Source organism: Camelus ferus, chromosome 18 (genome assembly GCF_009834535.1).
Source record: "Camelus ferus isolate YT-003-E chromosome 18, BCGSAC_Cfer_1.0, whole genome shotgun sequence".
NCBI lineage: Eukaryota > Metazoa > Chordata > Mammalia > Artiodactyla > Camelidae > Camelus > Camelus ferus.
The window spans coordinates 9,433,658-9,452,271 of NC_045713.1; the positions used below are offsets into that span (position 1 = coordinate 9,433,658).

The window sequence follows — 18,614 nt, forward strand, 5'->3', positions numbered from 1 at the left end:
TGCAAGTGAGTGGGGAGCAGTTCTGTCTGGATCACTCTCCGTCCTGGACTGTGGAGCATGGGGCCCAGCGCACAGCAGGTGCTCAAGAAATGTTGGCTGGGTGAACGAGGTGCCAGGCCCACACAGAAGTTTAGGAAACAAGGAGTCCCGCAGCAGACACTTCTCTGCCTGGCAAATTCCTGTGCACCCTGCTATGGCCTGGCTTCCAGGACCCTCTCCTCTCCTCAGAGGGCTCTGAGAATCAGTAAGAATTGTAGCTTGGCCCTCAGCCCGGAGTGTCTGTACTTCCCCCTGGGACCCATTACCCCTTGTCTCTGGCCCACAGTCTCCCTTCATGCACCCAGGTGCCCCTTCAAGGAAGGCCTCCACACCGGCAGAGCGCGGGATGGGTGCAGGGGTGCCCATCTGACCCATCATGGCACCCCAGTCCAGCTGCCCAGCTGACTTTCTTCCTCTTGCCCCGCCCCTGCTCCCCTCCCTGATTCCAGGGCCTCCCTGAGCCCTGAGCGGGGAGTGGAGAGGTGCCTACCTGAGCTGGGCGCACAGTGGGTGTGCAGAACACGGAGCTGTTGGGGGACAAGGGTGGAGATGCCCAGGGGAACCAGGTGCGGCAAGGGGCACTGCCTCTCTGAGCGCTTCTTTATGGGGCCCCCAGACACTGCCTGAGGGGGGCCGCTGCCACAGGTCTGGGGTGGGGGCAGGGAGCCCCTGGGCTGCTGGGGAAGGAGGGAGGTTTGGGAAGGCAGATGTGAGGAGGGGCCCATGCAGAGGAATGTGGGCTGGCCCTCCTCTTCCCTGAGGAAGGACAGGGGCAGATGGCAGCTGAGGGGCTGAGAACCAAGGGGGAGGCCCAGCCAGCCTGGCCCGAGGCTCTGATGGGCACCCGGGGCCCCTCCTCAGGATCTCTGGAGGACGCAGCCTTCTCAGGTTCCCAGCTCCCCACCCTTTGCCAGCTGTGTGCAGCTGAGGCCTTGCCCTGAGGAAACCCAACACTGGTTGGGGGGGACCCAGGTCCACGACCACTGCAAGGGCTTCCCCCACCAGAGCCGTGGGCCGTTTGTGTGGGGGTCATCTGTAAGAGGGGTGCCGTGCGAGCCCAAGCCCGGAGGGCGGGCTGAGGCTGGGTCCCCATGGGGAGCCAGGACCTGAGCCTTGGTTTCCCAGTGAGCACCCCTCCAGCTCCCTTCTCCCGAGGGAGCCTCACCACGTCCCTGAGGGGACGGAGTGGAGCCTTACGCAGAGCCCGCCTTCTCCCCAGCCCCTCCCTCAGGCTCCCCCTACCTTCCAGTGCCCATGCCTGCCACACCCCACTTTGCAGGCAGGGAAACTGAGGCCCCACCCAGAGTGCCAGCTGCTCCAAGCCGCCCTGCTCAGCACCCTGGGTCCCGCCCAAGGCCCCGAGGGAGGAGGCTGGTGAGGAGGGCGCTGCCAGACAGCTGTAACCCACATCGGCAGGGGCTTAGACACCTGCCCGGCCCCCTCCGCCCTCCCCGCGGCCTGCCCCGGCATTTCTGCACATCACCACTTGCAAGGGGCTTTCCCCACTCAGCAGCGTCTGGGCCTCCTGCTCTGGGGAGAAGGTGCCACGTCCCCACCCCACCCATCCCTGCCAGATACCCCCATCCCAAGTGCAGTCCCACTTCACAGACAGCTCTCACTGCTGCCGGTGTCCTGGAAACAGGCTGGGCGCCCTGACACGCTTGGGGCTGGAGACATCCCAGTGTTTGGAGTAGGCAGCCTGGGGTGGGGTGGGGGAGGCTGGGAGACTGAGAACAGACCCCAGCTGAGGGGCCAGGACAGTGGGAGCCGCAGGGGAGAGGGCCAAGGTTACAGGTCGGCACAGTGCTTGCAGTGGCCAAGGCCAGCCCTGGGATGGTCTCCCAGTGAGGGACAGGTCACTTCTGAGCTGGAGGCAGAGCTGTGACAAGGCGCTGGCCCAGGGTGGGGGTCAGGCAGCCACGACCCACACCTGCTCCTACAGCTCCGTCCAGTGTCCCCACAGCCCCTGAAGTCTGGGACTCAGCCAGCTGCTCGGGCCCAGCGCCCCGTGCTGTGACCACAGGCCTTCTTCGGGCCAGCATCTTGGAGGACGTGGCCTCCAGCCACAGCACCGTCCCCGAGGGCCCACACAGACTCCCCTCCCCAAGAGGCCCAGCAGACCACCTAGCGGGTGCTGGATGGGGGGCTCTCAGCCCTCTCAAGCCAGTGCTCCCGCCGGGGTCCTGCACAGGCGGGCTCAGGGCCCAGCCCCAACGGCCGGCTTCTGTGGGGGACCGCAGGGCAGGAGGCTGGGAGCTCCTTCTCGCCCTGGCCCAGCACCTGCCCCTGCTGCCCACCCCGCCAGCCCAAGGGGCCCCCTCCTCCCCGGCTGCCTCCTTTCAGGGCCCGACAGGCCTTTTCAGGCTGACTGATGGCAGGTCTGGATTTCCATGTCAATGGGCCGAGCCAGTCCGCCTGGTAAGCTGGTTAACAAGCCTCCAGCCCCGTTGGGGAGGCTGTGTGGGGTGTTAACACAAGCTCCCTTCTGCGGGGCTCCGTGGCCTCGCGGTTGCCATGGCGCCCTGCGTGGCCTTTGGGCCACGGCTAATCCTTTCTCTGGGCCTTTCATCCTGGATGTCCCACCCCCAGGCTGGTCGCTGGTGACTCGACCGTGCCCAACAAGGCTGGTTTCTCTGCCGGGGTCAGAGGAGGCCGTAAATCCAGCCCCCAGCCCCCGCCCCCCTGGCCCCGGCCCTTTGTCCCTAGCATTGTCCCCAAGTCCCCAGCCTTCCTCTCTGCAAACTCCAGTGGCGGGAAGGGAGCCTTTGCCAAGTGGTCAGTTCCTGTCCTGGGGAGTGGAGGGTACCCAGGCCCGTTCTTGGCCCTGTCCCCACCCTCACCAACCCTGTCACTCCAAGTCCTCCCATCTCTGTGCCTCCTGCACTCCCTCACCTTCAGCCTGGCCTCCGTGCTGTTCCTGGAATGTGCCAGGTCTGCCCCAGGGCCTTTGCTCCAGCTGTTCGTTCTCTTGCCTGGAATGTTCTCCATGAGGCCACAGGCCCTGCCCCTCCCAGCTCCGGCACTACCTCTGTTTTCCCTGTGGCCTCGCTGCCTCCCCAGCACACCTTGAGGAGCACTGTGCTGTCCTTCCCCCAGAATGCCAGCTCCCTGAGGTCAGGGACACAGCCCCCAGGACAGAGAGTGGACGCTCTGTGTGAAAGATTGGGGAGCTGTCAGCTCAGAGAGGGGGAGTCTGGCCCCAAGGACACACAGCATCGAGCCGTGGTGGATGAGGTCCCATGTCTGGGCTGAGCTGACTTCACACTGGGGGGTCTTCACTATCCCATCTGCTTCCTGCCCCAGAATCTCTCGACAGAGACCACCTCTTCTCCTTGCAGCAACCTCTGTCCCCAGAAGACAGATTCCTGGAGCCCTGTGTTTCCAGGACTCTGTTAGCCCGGCCTCCGGCCCCATGGTTGTCTCCCCACGGCGCTCCCCTACCTAGCTTCTGCTTGCATGCCTCCAGCAATGGGGAGCTCACCACCTGGGTGGTGCAGATGGGGAGAAAGTGCCTCCTTGCACAAGCATGCTCCCAGCTCTGGGCTCCGGCTCAGACGGCAGGGGAGCTCAGGTCGGATGGACCACGTCTGGGGCTCCTGGCCTTGCAGTGTGTGGGTGACTAATCCTTGGCAGGGCTGCGGCGAGTAGCTGTTAGCGTGGATCCAGACCTAATATGCCCTGAGTGTCCCCGAAGCGAGCCTGTCTCCTCACCCTTCCCCCGCAGCTGGGCACCTGCAGATGCATGCTCTTGGCCGCTGTCACTCTGAATCTCATGACAATCGTGCAAGGCAAGAAGGACAGGAAGTGGCTCTATCTTACAGCTGAGAAAACTGAGTCTTAGGAGTAAAGGGCTGGAACCTCCTGCAGGGAGGCAGAGCCTGACTTCTGACCCTAGGGCCTCTCCCCCAGGTCGTGTGGCAAGGAGGCGACAGCCCAGCCTCACCGCCTCTCACTGAGGGGCCACCCACCAGCCTTTTGAGCCTCCACGCACTGAGTGTGAGGTGGTGGGACCCAGGCCCCCTCCCAGCCCCACCCCCGGGCTCTCGGCTCCCAGGGACCGTGGGACAGAGAGGGGCTGGCTACCAGATTCCCGCCATGCACTGGCCTACCCAGGGGTGAGGGGACAGCTGGACGAGGGCCCAGGAAGGGGGGCAACAGCGAGGGAGGCTGAAGCTCGGGGCGGGGGTTGGTCAGGGGTACATGAGAAAGGCCAGCTGGGGGCGGGCCAGGAGGCCCAAAGAGCCTCCAGCCAGGGTGGGAGGAGCCCCGCCAGCCTCAGCTTTCTCATGTGTCACGGGGACTGAGGAGAGGAGAGCTGTCCCTGTCCCCGCGCCCCCAGATGTGGGGAGGGAGTGCCAGGGGCCCCGAGACGAGGAAAGGAAGAGGAGGGGAGGACGGCTCGGGAGCCGCGCTCTGCAGCGTGTGGGCGAGCGCCGGGCTCCCTGGGGAGACCTGGGGGCGCTCCAGCTCCACAGCTGCCCTTGGCTGTGCTGCTAGGGCCGTGGCCGCCCCCACCCTGTGCTGGAGGCCCTTGCTGGCAGGTCATGAGGGTCCTCCTGCCATATGGAAGACATCGCCTCCCAGAGAGGGCGAGGGTGAGTTGCCTGTGCCGTGGGCTGCCCCCTGCTCCGGGCAGGACAGCCCTGGAGGAGGCGCCGGGCATGGGCTGCACTTGGGGGCCAACACCAGCTCCAGTGGCAAGTCCCCCCAGCAAGTCCTGTGGCAGAGCCAGCAGCCCTCACCCACAGCCACCCCGGACGCCGCTGCTCACAGAGGCTGCCACAGGCCCGTGGGGGCAGAGGGCCACAAGGATCTGCTGCTGAGTGGGCGCCCACGGCCCGGAGCAGCACTGGTTAGCGAGTCGGAGCAGGCCCGGCCACCTGGGAGCCAGTCGGGCTTTCTGCCTGCCAGGGCCCGAGGCCCCACCACCCAGCTCTGCCTTCCTCCATCCCCCTAACCCCTAGCCCGGCCGCCCAGTCCAGCCCACCCAGCAGCTCCTTGGCACCAACCCAAATGGGTGCCTTGGTTGAGAGGGTCTGCCTTCTCCAACCTCAGTCTCCGGACTTGCAGCGCCCATATAAAGGCACCCGCTGTGCGGGGCCCAGAGGAACCCCACGAGGGGTGCAGGCTTGGCGGAAGGGGTCTCCCTGGAGAACCAGACAGAGCAGGGGAGGGGAGGCCACGGTCTCTGGAGTGAGGCAAATCTGGGCTCACACTCCTGCTCGCAGTTTAAAACCATTCTCTGACAATAAACTCTGGCCTCGACCCAGCAATTCGGCAGTGACCGAGACAAGATGGGTTCTGAAGTTCACAGTGTGGCAGGGCCAGCCCGACAGTGGCCCAGGTGACAGCGTCCGTAGCACTCACCATGTACCAGGCCTGTGTGAGTCGGTTCATGTTGCCTTCAAAACATCCTTTGAAACAAGCTTCCTAATTACTCCCATTTTACAGTTGGAGACATTGAGGCACAGAGAGGTTGTGTGACTCACCTGAAGTCACCCAGCTAATAATTAGCAGAGCCAAGAATTAAATCCCAGCAGTACGGCTCCAAGAGGCAGATAAGAAAGCTGAGCGATCCGGAGCAAAACAACTAGCGCCCCCAGACTCGGTTTCCCCAAACCCGCCTGAGGCGAGGCCCCACCGGTCAAAGCCAGGGCAGACCGGGTACAAGCACAAGTTGGAAGCGGCCGGCAGGGCGTTCTGGGGCCCCCACTGCACTGGGCCTCCCTTTCAGTACCTGTAAAACGGGGTGATGATCCTGCCCCTCCCCAGGAGGACCAGGGGGCTGCGGAGGGCAGGCCCCTCACCGGGAAGGTTTCCAGCACTCAGTCTGGCCAGCTGCAGCCGGCAGTCCACCCCGCTCGCCCCCGCCTCCCAGATGGGCCTCCCACCCCCAACCAGAGCAGGCTGGGGCTGCAGCGACGCCCCGGGGGACGGCGCAGGGTCGTGGGAAGGGGCGGCAGGGAGCTCCCTGTGGACACACCTGAGCGGCCCGGCCTCCGGGGGGACACGGAAGGTGGCAACACAGCCGGCCTGGGCCACCGGAGCCAGAAGGCCCCCCGGCCCACCCCCCGCTGTCCTCGTCGGCGCCCCTGGGCTCCACGGAGGCGCGGACGGGAAGAGGCAGAGGAACCGGCTGTGCGGGACACCTGAGCCCGCTGACCAGGCCTCCCAGGGGGCGGCTGCCCAGGGGCTGGGAGGCCGAGAAGTGGTCCGTTCCCACCGCCTGCCCCCAGAGGGCCCGGGAGGAAGCAGGTCGGCAGGTGGTGGGCCAGCTGGGGCCTAGGCCTGCCCCGACCCGCTTCTGCTGGGCAGGGGAGACCAGGCCAGGCGCCTCCTGACCTCAGTTTCTGCCTCTGTGACCAGGGACACTGTCCCTCCGCTCCCAGGCCCCTGCGAGAAACGCAGGTGTGCAGGATCCTTACCCCACATCACGCATGGGAGACTGAGACTGGAGCAAGGCTCATAGGAGACACCACGGAGCTCCCAGCTCTGCTGCTGTGGGGCCGGTGCTCAGAGCCAAGAAGACACCCTCAGCGTGGGGGTGCGGAGACCCGGCTTCGGTTCCAGCGGGTGAGCCAAGCACCCACTTATTGTAAAAGGCGTATGGTTAAGATCGGCCGAGCCTGCATCCTGGCCCGGTGCTGACGGGCAGAGGCACCTTTGCCAGTGGGGAATCACAGGGCAAGCACTCGGGCCTCTCTGGCCTGGGGCCTGGTGGCCACTCGCCCAGCCCTCATGCCCAGACCTGAGGCTGAGGGAGAAGCGTCCTGCGAGTGGGAGGCCCAGCAGAGCGCCAACCGTTCAGGGACTGTCGGCCCATCTGCATGCCCCTCTCCGTCCTTGCGCTGGGCAGGTGCCGGGGGCCCCCAGAACCAGATGGGGGGCCCAGGGGCCAGGTGCCTGTCTGTCCGCCCATCCTGTGTGGCCACATTCCTGGTGGGCAGGCCTGGCGCTGCCCGCTCCCCAAGCCGCCACCCCCGCCTTCACCACCGCTGGGCTCTCTGCCCCTCCTGGCTCACACGTGTCGGAGGGCGCCTGCCCCCCATGGCCCCGGGCTGCCGCGAGGAGGTGTGGGAGCACCGCGTGCAGTGCAGGGAGACGCAGCCTCCCAGGTCCCTTGCCTGCAGGGGTGTACTGGGTTGAATGGTGGCCCCCTGAAAAGACAGAACCAACTCCGAACCCCCAGGACCTGTGAAGGGGTCCTTATTTGGAGAAAGGGTCTTTGCTCATGTAATTAAGTGAAAGATTTTGGGATGAGGTCATCCTGGATTTAGTGGGTCGTAAATCCAACGAGCAGTGGAAAGAAGAGGCGGACACAGAAACACAGAGGGAAGGTGGCCGTGTGACAGCAGAGCCAGAGACTGGACGATGCAGTCACAAGCCCGGAATGCCAAGGACTGTGAGGTCCACCAGAGACACCTGGGGCAGGCCCCCTCTGAGCCTCCAGAGGACCTCGATCTCAGACTTTTGGCCTCCAGAACTGGGAGGCAATAAATCCCCGGGGGTTTTTTGTTTTGCTTTTTTTGTGAAGTGGGAGGTAATCAGGTTTACTTATTTATTTTTAGACGAGGTACTGGGAATTGAACCCAGGACCTCGTGCATGCTAAGCACACGCTCTACCACTGAGCTGCACCCTCCCCCAACAATATCTGTTGTTTTAAACCAAGTTTGTGGTCATTTTTTACAGCAGCCCTAGGACACAAATGTGGGGGAAGGGGGGTCTGAAAAGGCTCATCTCCCAGAGCCCAGGTGTGCAGGGATGGGGGCAAGTGCCCGAGAGAGTCCCGGCAGGGTGAGCTCGGGGGAGCCACCCCCCGGCACCTTCCAGGGACATGAGGGGCTGCTCCACAGGCCCCTGGCCCCCGACGCGAGCTTTCAGCTCGTGGGCCCAGGTGAGCTGCGGGGCCGCCTGTGGTCAGCCGTCCAGTGCTCTGAGCTGGAAGGCGGGCCCCCGGGGTCCAGCCGCATCCTCCCGGAGCTGACTGTGAGCCCCTCAGCAAATCCTGCCCGCCTCAGGGTCCCCAACCTCTCAGGGCAATGAGGACTCGGGGAATTTATCCCCTGGGGGCCCTGGGCTCTCGGGGAAGCAGCAGTTCAGCCCGGGAGGTGCTGAAAGCTGAGAGGACCGAGTCTCAGCCAGGCCCTGAAGTGCCACGCTCAGGCCCTTGGGGCAGATGCAAGAGGCCCCAGGCGCCGCTCACCCGGGGCACAAGGCAGCGGGGGTGACAGCAGGGGTCAGGGAAGGCTCCTGGAGGAAGAGATGGCAGAGGATTTGGCTGGACTCCGGGGGAAGCTGACTCAGCCTCTAGAAGCCCCACTTCTCCAAGCAGCGCCTTCCTGATGGGGCCAACCTTCCTTCCAAAGCTGTTGCCACCAGCCGGACAGGAAGCATGTGGCCTGGGCCACACCCCAGCCCCAGCCCGGCCCCCGCCCAGCACTCTGGCCTGGCCTCGGCCTCCCACCTTGGCCTGGCCACCTCTCTGGGGAACAAGGCTGAGGCCAGCCCGACCCGCCTCCCCCTTCCCAAGTCCGCAGCTGTGCCAGAGGAAGGAGCTGGGAAAGGCTGCGGGGGCCAGCTCTGGGCGTGTGGACGCGTGGACACACGTGTCCTCTGTGCAGGGCCACACGCTGGCTGGCGGGCACTTCTGTGCCCCCCGCCCCAGCCAGTGCACATACAGGCTCATCTGCACGTGTGAAGACCTGCACACGCAGACGCACGGACACAGGTGTGTCTGGGGCGCCCAGAGCAGCACAACTGGGCCTCTGTCTGCCAAACTGCACCCAGCCCTGTGACTCAGGCCTTCAGGGCCACTGCTGGGGGGGGGGCATGCTGGGGGCGGGCAACTGGGGTATCTCACTCGCGAAAGCCCTACTCCTTCCTACCCTTGATTCTTCAGGGAGGGGACACACGGCCTTGCAGTTAGGGCCTGCAGTTGTTGGCCTCTGGCTCCCTGCTTCCTCAACTCCACCAGCAGGACTGACCTGTGACTCTGTCAGCCAAGGATGAGCCAAGCACTCTGAGCAGGGGGCTGGGGGAGGACATTACCCAGAGAGTCAGAAGAGGCTGAAGAAAGACATTACCCAGCTAGGGAGGGGCAGTGCACACATGTGTGCAGGTCGTGCACTGACCAAAGATAAACGCCTGAAGTCCAGCCCACGCTCTGCTCACCAGGCTGCAGAGAAGGAGAGCCTTTTCCCCAGCAGTAGCCCTGGGTGGCAGGTAGGGTGCCCGGCAGGGTTCTGAGGACCCAGTGTGCACAATCTCAGCCTGCATGGCTGGGGCCCGTGTTTGCCCAAGACCCCGTGTTGATGAAGGGCTGTGTGTCTGCGTGTGTGTGCTCTCCCTGGAGGATGCCCAGTCACCCACAGGCCAGAGTCCTGTGGACAGGGAGGCGCATCCCTGTCTGGCCCAGGGTGCTGCAGTTCCCATGCTGTCACAATGGTCACACAACAGGGGGCCCCTGGGGATGGAACCTAATCACGGGCTATTGAAGACCTGAACGCCATGGCCCTTACCCTGAGCCAGCGGACGGCCCTGCCCGGGACACCTGATCTACCACCGCCCTTGCCTGAAAGGGGGACACTGTCCCCTCAGGGCCCCCACCCCAATGGCATAGACAGGGAGGGAAACTGGGTCGCTGGGATAGAGTGACAGCAATTGCAGACAGGGACGAGGCAGGAGGGGGCGGCCACCGCCAGGAGCAGCCACCCCTGAGGATGGTCCAGCCTGAAGGATATCTGCCCGAAGGGGACCCAGCCTCAGGTCCCTAAGGAGGGACACATTTGGGGGGTTGCATCTGAGACAAGAGAGAAACCACTTGCCTAAGACCCTACATCAGGTTGGGGACAGAGCCAAGACTGGGGACCCTCCTTTCCCCCAGCTAGAGGGGTGCCCCTAGGCCATGCTGCAGGCTGTGGTGTGGGCACCAGGCCTGGGCATCGGCTCAGGGCCCCCAGCCCCCTGCCCTCCTGGAGCAGGCCAGCCAGCAGCCCACTTCTCCATCTGGGTATGCCTCACTTCTACTCAGTTTCCTGGCCGGGACAGAGCTTTCCAGGGGCAGCCAGGGAGAGTCAGGCCTGGCCAGAGCTCCCTCGGGGAACAGTGTCCCAGACCTTCTCTGTCCAAGGCCAGTTCAGCACTGCCACCCTGTCTCTGCTCTGAGTCCTGCACCCTCCTGTAGACCCTGCGCAGGGGAGGGGGCCCTCCAGGACTTCCTGGGGTGTGGGAGACACACAGGAGGTGGGACCCCACAGATGCTCACTCTCAGGGGTGGCTGGAGAGGCCTGCTAACTGTTCAGTGACTCTCGGGGCCTCCATCTTCCCACCTGTGAAATGGGTCTCAGCTCTTTCAGGCTCTTTGAGCGCTGGGCACATCCAGCGAACTCAGCTCTGTCGGGTTGGGCTTCCACCCACCACTGTCAGGTACGTTTTGGTGCCAGAATATATGCTGGAGGATTGAGGGGAAGGGAGTGAGTCTGGAAGACGTCCCCAAGGAGGTGGCAGCTGAGCCAGATGTAGGGGTGGGGGAACAGAGGCAAAGGCGCTGGCTGGGGAGGCAGGAGGAACAGTGGTTGGCTGAGCCCGGGGTGTGTAGCGAGCAGACAGAAGAGGTTGAGAGGCTGGCAGGCAGCGAAGGCCAGGGACCGGCCAGCCCTCCCAAGCAGGTAGTGAATGGGGAGCCAAGGAGGGTGTCCGACCGCAATCCCATTTCTAGGATCCAGGGGCCAAGCTTTATATCCCTGCAAGACCGCGCTGTCGGCTCCTCACTCTTCCAGCTCCAGGCAGGGAATCAAGCACCCTGGGCACAGAACTGGCCTGGAATTACGATCTACCTCCCACCCCAGGCGGCCAGGGATGCTGCCGGCTAGAGGGGGCATGGGGTCCCCAGAGCGGTCCACAGGGTGGGCTGGCTTCGGCCCCACTCCCTGAACCTTGGTCCAGCAGGGTCGGCTGGGCCCTTACAGGGCTGACGTCATTGTCAAGCGAAGAGGGGTCCAAAATGACCCCAGAGAGTGCCTGTGGGCGACCTGTGGGCATGCCCCTTCCTGCAGCTTCCTATGACGGTGAGGCTGATGACGCGGGCCGGCCGTGGTTGCTGGGCAAACATCCATGGTCACTGCAGGGGCACTGAGACCGGAGCCAGATCCGCCCTCCACGGTGCCCCAGGGAGGGCTGCTGGACAGGAGGGCGCTCAGGAGCTGATGGCGCCCTGCCTCTCTGTCTGTCAGACGGTGCTAGTGGTGGGCAGCACCACGCCCAAGCGGGTTTTAGAACTGGGGTGGGGGCCCCGGGCCGAGAACCCCCACCCCACCACGAACCCCCACCCCACCACGGTGCGGCCCGGTGCGGGCCGGCTCACTTCCCTCTCTGAGCCTCAGCTTCCTCATTTGCAAAATAAGACCGGGAGACACGCCCTCTTAAACCTGTGAGCCTGCAGCCTCTCCCCCCCACACTTTCCTGCCTCCCCACCCTGCCGCCTTCTGGCTTCACTGGCAGAGGGGACCTGGTGCCCTCTCTCCAAGGCCTGGTTGGCATCAAGTGGCAACAGCCTAGGGGCTGTTGGAGGGGGTGGGAGCACTCGCAGTTGGGGACAGGCGCTGTGGGAAGCCCCCAGCATGGGGGCAGGAGTGGGGACCCGGGAGCTTAACCTGGCAGACACATCGGCAGTTCCGTCTGCTGCTTCTGTCAATACGAGCCTTCCTGTTTTGGAGATTAAACCTCGGCTGAGCAAACAGCTTTCAAGGAGGCCCCTCCCTGCCACCTCCCCTTCCCAGCCTGTCCTGAGGCTGGAACCACCTGGAAGCTGTTGAGGGGGTGACATGGCTAGGTGGGGGCCCGGCTCTCTTCGCCTTCCCCTCGCCAAGCCCTGCACCACCCCCCATGCAGCCCCCAGCCCCTGCCCCCACCCCCACTGACCCCTGCCGAGGCCTCCACCGGAAGCCTCCTGTGTAATCCTTCCGCCCCAGGCGGGCGCACTGTCCCAGCGGCCCTGTCCTCCGCATCCTCTGACCTCATGTAACCTCCTACAGGAAGGTGAGACCAAGCAGCTCCTTGGGGCTTCACTGCCAGGCACATGCCCACCTGGCAGGGACGCGGACATGGCAGGAGAGCCACCCTTGAGCGTCCCACCGGGGCCCAAGCCTGGGGAGACCTGGTGACGCACTTGTGGCGTCCCCCCTTGGCCTCTTGGCTTTGCGGGTTGCAAGACTCCTTGTCTGGGGCCTGTCTTGTTTGCAAAAGGAGGTTCCACAGCAACCCTGGCTTCTACTCATTTGATCCCCCAAGGATGACAACCAAAAACATCTTCAGGCATTGCCGAGTTCCCCTGGGGGCCAAAGTCACCCCCAGCTGCGAACCCGTGGGCAAGCCCCTGCAGACCGTGTGCAGACCACAGAGCCAAGGCTGCAGAGGGTGGGCGGAGCCTCAGAGGTCTATCCCGTCACCCTGGCCCCCCCAACCCTCCCACCAGTGTCCGCCCACCTCCAAGCACCCTGGCCCTGCCCGCTTCCCAGCATCCTCCCCAGATTCAGCTCTCCTCTTGGCAGAGCCTCCCAAGGAAGGGAGGAGGGAGCACAAAGGCCGAGGCAGCCCCAGCCCCTCCTGGCTTTCTCCCTCTCTGGCCACAGGGATGCAAGGCCATGAGGGGCACACAGACAGATGGGGGGCTCGGGGTTGACTCCCGTTGTCCAAGCTGGACCACAGGTGCGTCTCCTTCTGTAAAGCGGCCTGGACCACAGCCCTCTCATTCACAAGGCGTCTGTGGCTCCTCGTGGCCTCCCCAGCTTGGCCTCCTGAGCCTGGACCCCAGGGCTCCTGCTCGCCTGTCCAGCCTCATCTCCTCTACCCACACCCCTGCCGAGTCACACAGCCTCTCCAGTCCCCCCTGGGGGGCCTCCCGGCTGCCTTCCCATCTCCCTCTGCCTGCCTGAACCTTCAAGCCACAGGGTGACAGACACCATCTTTTCCCAGAAGCCTCTGCTGAAGCCTCAAATCCTTTGGCCCTAGCATACGATGGACTCTCCCCTGCCCAGGCCCCCAGCACACCAGGGCTTGGCCTGTCTTCCAGCCCCTACCGCCCTCTGCCTGCTTGAGGAACAGCGGGTGCCTGATGAATCCTTCCCAGGAGACCGTGAGCTCCCTGGGGCTGCGCCTGAGTCACCTCCTCCACTCTCCCGGAGCCAGAGATGGGACTGGAGAAAGCACCAGGGACACTGTTGGATGGGTGGGTGAATGGACAGACGGATGGACAGACATACAGGTGGATGGATGGGTCCCATGACTGTGGCTTACCTTTCGGGGGGTGCGACTGCCATGCTTCCCCCAGGCGGGGCACATGACCTCCCCACCGCCCCTTCCAGGGCAGCCTAGAGCATCCGGGGATGCCTTGTCCCTCCCCTTCCCGTGAGTGAGAGGAGGACAACACCGTCCCTGTCACAGGGGAGGGGCCCGAGGTCAGGGAGACAGGGACAAGCCCAGGATAGCATGGGAAGCCCAGCTCCCTTTGAGCTGAGGTTCTGACCCCTGCTACCTCCATCCAGCCCGGAGCCCCTCCTCGCGCTGCTCCTGGGGCCTGGACCCATCAACATGGGCATGGGGTCACGACAGGGGCAGGGGATCCTGCCCAGAGCCTGGCAGGCACCCGCACAGCCACGCCCCACCCCCTGCCCCACACAAGCTAGCCATTCTTGGCAAGACAAAGGCCAGCTGGGGCAGAGTGGCTCTGGTATCTCCCTGATGGGTGTCTGGCCTCTGCAGGATGTCAATAATCAGTTCTGGGGGGGCTCTGCCCCTGGGGGCTGCAGATCAGATTAGCTCCATCCAGCTTCACGGCCCAGGCAGCCCCAGTGCAGCCACCAGGAAGAAACGCAGCTGTCAGCTCCAGGCCTGTGGCCTTCCCCGAGTGCACAAGCCCTGGTCCCAAGGCTGAGAGGCCTTCTGATCTTCTGTGGGGTCAAAGGCATGTCTCATCCCCTCCCTGGACCCCCATTACCCATCTGTAAGACCAACAGTTTGAGTGGGACCTTTTGAGAACTTCTTGAGGTGATGTACCCAGAAATGCTCCCATTCCCCAGTGCAGGGCAAGCACTGAGCAGATGGTCATTTTCATGGGTCTCAGCCCCTGCCACCCACCACAGCCCTGCCCTCAGGTCCCATCCCCAGCGCCAGCTCAGAGTTCACTGGGCAGCCCTGCCAGGCCTTCTTACCCAGAGGCCCATGTTCCCCTGGGTGGGAGTGGGCCAGGGAGAGGGTGTACTCTCTTGAGTCTCTGTATATCTATATGTCCACATCTACCCAACCTTCCATCCATCCATCCACCCCACCTGTCCATCCATCCACCTGTCCGTCCATCCATCCAGCCGTCTGTCCACTTCCTCATCTGGTCAACCAGGTTTGTTGAGCAACTACTTTGTGCCAGATGTTGAGGGGGAGACATGGCCCCGTGCCTTCCTGGAGCTCCCAAAGGGGTTGGGGAGGGAGGGAGGGAGGGAGGGCAACAGGCAGCTGCACTCTTATGTGGTCAGTGCTGGGCTGGCGGTACCACAGGGGCGGGGGAGGACTTCCCGGGAGAGCTAGCACTTGGCCGGCTTCGAAGGGTGCTCCCCGAAGCCTTGATCAGCCACCCAAGCTAAGTCGGCCTAGCTGCCCTGACCACGCCAGGCTCCAGGTTTCAGGCCAAAAGGCCAGGCCACCGGTGCTCATTGGTGCTTTACTGCCAACTCCTAGGCAGCCCAGGGTGGGCAGGGCAGGGCAGGGCAGGCAGCAGCGACGTCCCTCATATAGAGTCAAGTAACATCCTAAGACCCACAGAGAGAAGGAAACTGGCCCAAGACCACCCAGAGCGTGGGCTGGGGGTGCGGGGTTCTGGGCGAAGCAGGCGGGCGGCCGGGCCTGAGCTCGGGGCTCATCTGCAGCTGTAGGCTGTCTGTTCCTCTCCCAGGGCAGTAACGGGGATCAGCTGCTGCCGCCGCCTGCCGCCCCATCCCTCCCTGCCATGGAGCCGCCGTGCCGAGCTTCTAAGCCAACCCCTCTCGATTACCTCCCCTCCTGCCAGCACTGGCTCTTCGTCCAGAAGCTTCTGGGCTGGGGCACTTACTGGACCACCATGGCCATGCCACTCACTGTCTCTTAGGAAGCCTGCCGGCACCCTGGTGTCTGAGGCCCCCAAGCTGCCGGACACTGAGTAGTACTGCCTCGGATGACTTCCTGTGAGTTAATGGGTCACCCATTATGTCTCCTGGATCTTCCCAGGAAACAGACACCCAGTGGAGGCTAGCCCCAAGGCCCCCAGGATGCAGAATGGGCTTCTAGAACCTGCTGGGACTGACCCCATTTGCAGGAGGCCCCAAGCTGAGCCCCAGCTGAGAAAGGGGTCCTGAGCTGGGCTGAGGACACAAAACCTCCATGGAGCCCGGCAGGGGAGGCGGCGTGGAGCCCCGTGGGGCCTCGCGGGCCATGTGGGCCCCCTGTCCTCGGCCAAGTCTCCACCCAACCTCATTAGGTAGGTCTTAAGCCATTCTGCCACCTGGCTGGCCGGGAGCCCCACGTTGGGGCTGCTGGAGGGGCATGTGGAGCACAGGCCAGCTGCTCAGGAGATGCACAGGCCCAAGTCCCTGGGCGAGAGGACCAGGCTGTCTGCTTGCCTGACTTGTCAGCACCTGATACGATGGACAGTAGTGTCATCCTCGTGTAAGGGTGGGAAAACAGGCTCAGAGGAGGAATGTCCCATGTCTAGAGCCTTAACGCTGAGAAGCGGCCACTCTGGGGTTGGAGGGCAAGCAGTCTGGTTCCTGAAGCCCCCAGCCCCTAAGGCTGCATCTGTTTGTCCCTGCCTGGGGAGGGTCCTGGTACAGCCTCTCCCCCCTCCCCCTTCCTGAGGACCCTAAAGCCTCAAGGAGTGTCCTGGCAACCTTGTCAGCTATCTCCATCCCCTCCAGACTCCCCATTTCCTGTCCTGGGCCCAGCACCTCCTCCTCTCACCCACCCATCATAGCTGTTTGGCCCAGTGGGTCCCTGGAGGGAGCCTTTGGGTCTAGGGTGAGGGCAGGGGAGGGGAGCAGCGCCTCAGGCTGGAGCTGAGTCTGGGGAAGGGGGTGGGGGCAGCTAGGCCGGCCACCCCCCTACAGTTTTCAGACCTCAAGGAGTCACCACGAAATTCCATTCTCCTGACAGCAAAGAAATTGAATCACTCTTGCCAAAGCCCACGGCCCCCACAAGAATGCTGCAAAGCTTTGTCCTGCTGTTCCCAGATAGGCAGCCGCACCCAGGTCCCCCCACTCCCAGCAGGTCTGGCTGCAGAGAAATGCAGAAAACCCCTGCTGGACTCGATGCCATGCCCCTGCCAGGCTGAGCCAATCCCCCTGTACAGTTGCTCCCCCTCCCGGAGTGCAATGCAACAGAGCTTCTCCAGCCTCCACTTGCTTTCTGTACAATGGGCACATCACTTCCGATGCCTGGTGTGTCAAAGGCACAGCAGCCAGGGCTGTGTAGAAGGGGCTGGGGAGCATGAGTCAGAGAAAGCAGGGGTGCTGTAGGGTGCAGGGCGGGGAGTCCCACCCCCTGGGCTAGGGGTCACAGAGAGGTTGGCTCACAGGACCTCATCAGGTAGGCATAGAGGGTGGCATGGCTGTGTACTGCTCCCCCTCCTGCCTCTGGCAGGATGCTCAGTGCCTAGTGGGTACCACTAACTATGGGTGCCACTGGCCAGAATCCCAGGTACAGGGCACAGCTCATACAAAGATCTGGGGGCTTGACGGTGTTTGGCTGTTGGGCAATGGGGAAGCATTGCAGGGAGCAGAATTTCTGTGGAGCTGGGACCGAGCTGGGACCAAGCTGGACACCAGACCAGGACTTGAACTCAGAGGCAGTGGGGAACCACCAAAGATTTTGGTGTGTGTGTGTGTCTGTGTGTCCGGGGGTAGGGGTGAGGGTGTGATCAGAGCTGTGTGGTTTCTGAGTGGAGAGTAAGCAGAGCAGGTAGACTGGGGACAGGAGACCAGGGCGGAGGCTGTCCAAGGGGTCCAGGGAAGAGACGAAGGCCGAGGAGGAGGCTCCCTCTCAGAATAGCCCAGACATGGGGTAGGTAAGAGTTGGTGATGGGGCAAGGGACTTGGGGGCACAGAGACCCTCCAGATGTGAGGCTGGAGTTGTGCTGGGGCTCAGCTGACTGTGTGGGGATGGCCCCGCAGCCATCGGGTCCTTTCCTGCCCTGCCCACCCCCACCTCTGCAGGCTGTGCTCTGGCTGATGGGGGTGGTTTATGGCAGGAGGTGACTCCATGGGAGTCTTGTCACTTGGGCACAGCTAGCACCATCTGCTCAGGCATCTGCCTGCCTGAGGTGGCGCCTGCTAATTACCTTGGGGGTGGGTACAGGAAGAGGCCTGGGAACTCCCATCCCCCCTCACCCATCACAGAGGGGCAAGGGGGAGGGCCCCAGGGCCCTAAGAGCAAATGGGCCAGGCCCCCTGGGCGTGAGTCTGGGACCGGGGCCAGACATGCCCCATAAATCTTTATAGAGCACCTACTATGTTCTAGGCCCATGAGGGGGTGCCATGAAGCAGAGGGAAGCGCTGTGAAGATAACTGGCCAGTGGGCAGAATGAGCGCCAAAGAGGTACCAGTTTCACTGTGGTGGTCGCTGAGGGCGTCCTCAGGAAGGGACGCGGAGCAGCTGGGGAGGGAGGGGAAGGAGGCGCAGCCAAGCAGAGAGCCGCCCCTAGCAGCGCTTCCGGAAGATGCTGCAGGCAGGGGGCTCAGACCGTGATTTCGCGACGGGGGTCCCTTGGCCACTTCCGCGCCCCTCACCCCTCACCCTCAACCCCGGCTGCCGGCGCGCATTCCTGCCGCGCCTGCTCGTGCGGTGGGCCGGCCCAGCCCGTGGGAAGGGCAGGGGGTGGAGGCCGCCGTGTGCCGGGGAGGAGGGGCGGGGGCACAGCTGGGCCACATCTGGCCCAAGCGCAGAGGGACCAAATGGGACAGAAGGCGGCCTTTCATCTCGCGCGGGGAAGGGCGGCCTTGATTTCTTCTCGCCACGGGTCGCCAGAGAATTTCAGGGGAACTACGCCCCGCACCCTCACGACGTTGGGCTTCGACGAGGAGACTGGCGCTGGGGCTGGGGGTGGAATTTGGTAAGGTGCTTTCTCGCTGGAAACTCTTGTCCCTACCTGTGGCTCAGGTGGTTAAACGCCTCCTCGATATTAATACCGGCTGTTCTGGATGGAGTGCTCAGGTCCACCCAGGCGCCGACCCTGTTACTTGGCCTGCACTGTCCCTAGGGGAGGAAGCGGGGCTCGGGGAGGGGAAGCGCACAGCGAGGAAGTAAGGACGTCCCACACCCCACCTCGGGACGATTGAGCCCCATGTCACTGTCCTAGAATCCCGGTCACAGCCCCGAAGGCGCGTCCCTCCATATGCCAGACGCCCTGTACGGCTCCAGCCGGCGCTGCGCTAGCCTCGGTTTCCCCTTCAGGGCCACCAGGGCGGGGCGGGCCCAAATCCCCACGCCCCGCGGCTGCCCATTAGGGGAGATCCGGGCGGAGCGGGGCGTGCACGTGCGCACAGGGGGCGGGAGCCCA

At 63.9% G+C, this 18,614-nt stretch overlaps 1 protein-coding gene across 1 annotated transcript; it reads left to right on the forward strand.

Moving 5' to 3' along the window:
• The first annotated feature begins 7,670 nt into the window (after positions 1-7,670).
• LOC116657503 lies at positions 7,671-16,830 on the forward strand. Its single transcript, XM_032459909.1, has 4 exons — positions 7,671-8,768; positions 13,075-13,265; positions 14,401-14,432; positions 14,982-16,830. The coding sequence occupies exons 1-4, from the start codon at positions 8,383-8,385 to the stop codon at positions 15,171-15,173; spliced, it is 801 nt and encodes a 266-aa protein (XP_032315800.1). The 5' UTR covers positions 7,671-8,382; the 3' UTR covers positions 15,174-16,830.
• Positions 16,831-18,614: the final 1,784 nt, after the last annotated feature.